This window comes from Camelina sativa, chromosome 11, assembly GCF_000633955.1.
Source record: "Camelina sativa cultivar DH55 chromosome 11, Cs, whole genome shotgun sequence".
NCBI lineage: Eukaryota > Viridiplantae > Streptophyta > Magnoliopsida > Brassicales > Brassicaceae > Camelina > Camelina sativa.
Window position 1 is genome coordinate 3523671 of NC_025695.1, and position 4826 is coordinate 3528496.

The following is a 4826-nucleotide window of genomic DNA, read 5'->3' on the forward strand; positions in this document are numbered from 1 at the left end:
ATGTGAGTTTTTGTCACAAGAATGATATTTAGTTTGTGTGTTTGTGGCATCATTTGCTTATTACTTTGATTTTTAGAATCAACCAAAAAATGCCGACAGAAAAGAGAAAAGAATCTTCCAAAAGTAAACAAAAGAACAGAGAAAAGATTCTTCCAATGATCTAAACGTTATTTATTGACTACATTTTAAAATAAAAGAGTTCACAAAAAGTGGCTCAAAGCAGGAACTTGGGACACGAACGCAACACGTGGCTCCTATTAAAAGGTTAGCGTCACTGAGTTAAGTTGTACGTGTCAGAAACGATGACGTCGACACTAACCAATGTGAACAAGACGTTTAGATCAAGTGACCAACCCTTAAGAACACCACAGAACAGAGACAGTTTGGTCTTTGACCGACCCGTCCACCTTTTCCGGTCACGCGCCTAATGTTTAAAGATTATGTACTTTATTTTCTCTAATAATTTGGCTTGGCTTTTGAGTTTATTGAGTGTTAGTAAAACAAATAATAACACTAATCAATGTGATAACTAAGCTAAAATAAGTAACACAATAGCCTTTATTAAGGGTTCAATTATATGAAATAAATTATACTCCTTCTGAGTCTTTTAAATTGCAAAATTAATTCTGAGATTCAATTCTTTTTTATTTATTTTTGGGCATTTACACTAAAAAAAAAAAAAACAGAGCTCTGTCTTGTGTGTTTTTGGCTTCTCCACCGCCGTTATATATAAAACCCTTTCCTCTGAACCCCAAAAACTCTCGGAGCCACCATCACACACACGACGATGACCGGCGCATTGTTTAGAAACGCTGCCAACGACGCTGCTCGGATCTTTCGATTACAGAGAACAGCGGCGACGAGTCCTTTCGTAAAGCTTGATCCTTTACCGATAGGAGGAGACGTCCGACGGCGGTTGCAGTCTAGGCCTTATTTTCGTACGCCTCAGTTCTTCGGGAAAGCAAAAAAGGAAACAGGTGTCTCTGGTTTCTGCTCTTCCTCGTCTTCTTCTTCGGCCGTCTCTACTGCTGGATTCATCGGTTGGTATTTGGGTATGGTGAAATCTCGGCCGGTTCTTACCAAATCCGTCACTTCTTCGCTTATTTACATCGCCGCCGACTTGTCTTCTCAGGTAGTTTCATAACTTTTTTTTTTCAAAAATCAGAAGCTAATAAATTAATGCATAGTTTGCTAAGTCATGTTATATGTTCTGTGTTGATGTTCTTCGAGTGACAGACTTAATTTTGATCTTGGTTGATTCAGTCTTAAGATTTTATTGTGTTTTCTAAAGAGCAGTAATAGTAGAGTGTATCTCCATGGTGCTTTAGAGATTTGAGATAAGAGAAAGATTAGTTTGATTCTCAGTAACGTGTCATAAGGAGATGGAGTTAATGTGAACTGAGTTGTTTAGATTTGTTTGTGTTTCTTTGTGCGTTGTTGATAAATGTGACTTAGAGCTGGTGTTTGTGTTTGATGTTTCAACAGACAATACCGCAAGATTCTGTTGAGTCTTATGATTTGGTAAGAACAGCAAGGATGGCAGGATACGGGTTACTAATCTTGGGTCCTACACTTCACTATTGGTTCAATCTCATGTCAAGACTGTTTCCAAAACGAGATTTGATCACAACGTTTAAGAAAATGGCCATGGGACAGGCGGTCTACGGCCCTGTCATGAATGTTGTTTTCTTCTCATCTAATGCAGCCTTACAGGGTAAGATTTTTAACTGTGCTTGAAAATTCTTGTGGGTTGATATAGAACAGTTTGTTTGATGTTACATTGTTGCTCTAGGTGACATAAAAATCTTGCAGACATAAAAAGTCTGATTTTTCAATTAATTTTTCAGGTGAAAACGGTTCTGAGATAGTTGCTAGATTGAAAAGGGATCTACTTCCCACGATGTTAAACGGTGTCATGTATTGGCCTTTGTGTGATTTTGTTACTTTCAAGTTCTGCCCTGTTCATTTACAGGTATGCATGCTTTGATTACTTCAATTTTATTTTCCAATTTGGGGCCTCACTTTGATTTACCTTTTTGCTTCATTCCTCATGGTTATGAACTCAATTCTGGTTTCTTTCTTTTTTTGTCTGCAGCCACTTGTGAGCAACTCGTTTTCGTATCTATGGACAATCTACATAACTTACATGGCAAGCCGTGCGAAGCCAACTGCCATTTCAAGTTGAAACAGCTCTCTTGGGAGAGCACTCAGTTTTATATACTTGGAGGATTCGATTATGTAATCTAGAAAATGAAGAAATTAGAGCCCAGAAGCTTTTTACTAAAAGAAGCACAGCATTCTTTGATTTCTCTCTCTGTGTAAAACTAAAATGTAAAGCATTTTGCATTGGTTGCTTTGACCACACAACTTTGACCAGACAAATGAAAAATTCACACAAAACTTTACAAGAACCGAAATTGGCTTTACTTCTTTTTGCTTTCATTATTAATTTTGTTACATGAGAGAGCAAACCCATACGAGAGAAAAACAAATCAGCTAAAGAAATGGCGTTTACTTCGAAATCGCTACTACTTAAAATCTCACTTCTACTTATAACAACTTGTACAACACCAAGAAGACCCACCTTCTTCTCTTCATAGCTTCTCCCACTGAAACTTGAAACATCAAACCAAACCAGAACACACTCCAAAAACCCAAATTTCAGGTTCAATGAAGTAAAATCAAATGCTATGTATCAAAACTATGGTGTTTGTTGCTAACTCTTTCACTTTTCTGAAGAAAGGGAACAGATCTTCTCCATATGTATAGGCCAATCTTCTCCAAGAATCTGAGGATTCAACTCCATACCAGCACGAAAATCTGACATGGATACATATGAAAGCCTTCTGCTTTGCTGTGTATACTGGTAATTCATCTCTCTTACCCGTTGTTCATTCCCACATCTAGTATTAGCCAAACTCAAACAAGGCTGAATCAGCCTTCTCATAAACGCATCCAATCCGCTATTAAGAAGACTAACAGAGTCCATAGTTACCTTTATCCCCTCCATCTCCAATCTCCTCTCCAACCGACTCCTTAACGTTCTTGTATCAGGTAGTTCACCAATGCTCTGACAAGTCTTGAAACTACTGCTACACATAGATACATTGGAAATAGACTTTCTAGTAGCTCCATTCCTCCTAAGACTCATGGAAACACCAAGCGGAGCAGTAACAGGACTCCGGCTCTGAACACTTGGACTTGCTGCCATTTGTTCAACCTCTTCTCCATCCTCCACAGATGCAACTTCCACGGGAGGTCTACTTCCAAGAGAAAGCAATTCAGTAGCACTTTGAGCCTTGGACATGGACTCCTCGTTTGTAGTAGTTAGACTATGATGAGGCTTCCCAAGTGGACTCGGCCTGTCTCTAAAGTTCCTCGACCTGGAATTGCGAGTCGAAGGAGAGAACGCAGAATCACCATAAAGTTGCTGACTTTGATAGTTCTTCTTCGTATTCCCATGACCAAATCTAACAAAGCTGCCACCTTTCTTGGCAAATCTTGAAGGTGGAGACTTGGCAACACTAGCATTCTTGATGATGGAACGTAATAGACGGTTATGGAGATGGATGTGTTGTCTACCGATGGTCTTGATAAAGAACTTGTCGAATTCAGATTTGGTTATCTTCAAGGCGAAGAATCTTCTGAGCTGATGGAAGTAACTCTCAGCTCTTTGATGTCCAAATTCTCGGAAAATAAGGGATTTAATCTCCAACGTATCTAACCGGGAAGAACCTTGAGCTGCTTCTGATCCCATTCTTGAAAAATTTCAAACTAGCCCCCACTAAAACCACATCTGTAAAGTTTCAATTTTTAAGATCCCAGACCTTAAAACCCCCAATTCGACACATACCTGAAAAAAATCGGATTTTTAGATCGAATTGAAGTAACGAAACAATCAATTGTAAACTAGGAATTGAGAAATTGAAAGAAGAGAATCAGAATTAAGAAATCAAGCATCGGCAATTTGATGAAACCAGAAGCTGAGAGGTAATTTTCGCGAGAATGAGAGAATCAAAGGGTGAAGAAGATAGATGAGTAGAGAGAATAAACTTACCCAGTTCAAAAAGGCTTCACCTTTGTGCTGCCCTAAAAGGCAAAGAGGGACTTTTGTTTAGTTCCCTCGTTTCATCATCTCATGTTCGCTTCTTCTTTTGTTCGTCTTCTTACGCGAGAGAAGAAACTGAAGACCTGTTTGGACTACGAACAGACACACACGTGCGTTAGTTTAAAGGAAAAAAAAAAGCTTCAAATTGTATATTTCATGGATTTGATTATGTTAAATCATTTTGTTTCATAAATCTCTCATCTAATATGTGAAATTTAAGTGGTAAATCTGTGGACAGCTGCATAGTTTTTATCTTTGATACACATTGCTGCTAGAGTCATCATCTACAATGATTCAACAAATTTGTAAAATTATTGGTCACTATATTCGTTTGAACTGTGTTACTATGGTTCATAAAGCGGTAAAGCCAGAACGATCAACAGAGTAATGTCAACACACAATTCAAAAAGGTAAAGAGAAAACTCAAATTTATATATGAGAAGCAATTGTGGAACAAGATTGGGCTAAAACGAAAGAGAAGACACAATAAGATTCAACAGCTCAAAAGCTTTATCGAAATAGTTCCAACATATTTTTATCAAATCCATTACAATATCTAAGCTTGAAAGTTCAAAACCCCAACCAAATAACTGCTTCTCCGTAACACCATTACTCTTGTTTAACGGTACTGCAAACGAAGGAAAACAAAAGAAGATAAATTAATAAACATTCCAAAGAGAATGAGACACACGATAACTGAAAGATCATCATCAACAAC

At 37.9% G+C, this 4826-nt stretch overlaps 2 protein-coding genes across 2 annotated transcripts; one reads left to right on the forward strand and one right to left on the reverse strand.

Moving 5' to 3' along the window:
* LOC104721426 (PXMP2/4 family protein 4-like) lies at nucleotides 488–2430 on the forward strand. The gene is made up of 4 exons (XM_010439404.2): nucleotides 488–1132; nucleotides 1486–1714; nucleotides 1848–1972; nucleotides 2096–2430. The coding sequence occupies exons 1-4, from the start codon at nucleotides 788–790 to the stop codon at nucleotides 2183–2185; spliced, it is 789 nt and encodes a 262-aa protein (XP_010437706.1). The 5' UTR covers nucleotides 488–787; the 3' UTR covers nucleotides 2186–2430.
* Nucleotides 2326–4272, reverse strand: LOC104721425. Its single transcript, XM_010439403.2, has 2 exons — nucleotides 4058–4272; nucleotides 2326–3853 (listed from the first exon to the last, which is right to left on the reverse strand). Exon 2 carries the CDS (start codon nucleotides 3755–3757, stop codon nucleotides 2726–2728), a length of 1032 nt encoding a protein of 343 aa, XP_010437705.1. The 5' UTR covers nucleotides 3758–3853; nucleotides 4058–4272; the 3' UTR covers nucleotides 2326–2725.

Excerpts from the sequence above, each read along its gene's own strand:
- LOC104721426 (XM_010439404.2), top strand. The coding sequence starts at position 788 with ATGACCGGCGCATTGTTTAGAAACGCTGCCAACGACGCTGCTCGGATC. Across the intron at positions 1,133-1,485 it reads CCGCCGACTTGTCTTCTCAG|ACAATACCGCAAGATTCTGT; the intron begins GTAGTTTCATAA and ends ATGTTTCAACAG. Across the intron at positions 1,715-1,847 it reads ATCTAATGCAGCCTTACAGG|GTGAAAACGGTTCTGAGATA; the intron begins GTAAGATTTTTA and ends TTAATTTTTCAG.
- LOC104721425 (XM_010439403.2), bottom strand. The coding sequence starts at position 3,757 with ATGGGATCAGAAGCAGCTCAAGGTTCTTCCCGGTTAGATACGTTGGAG.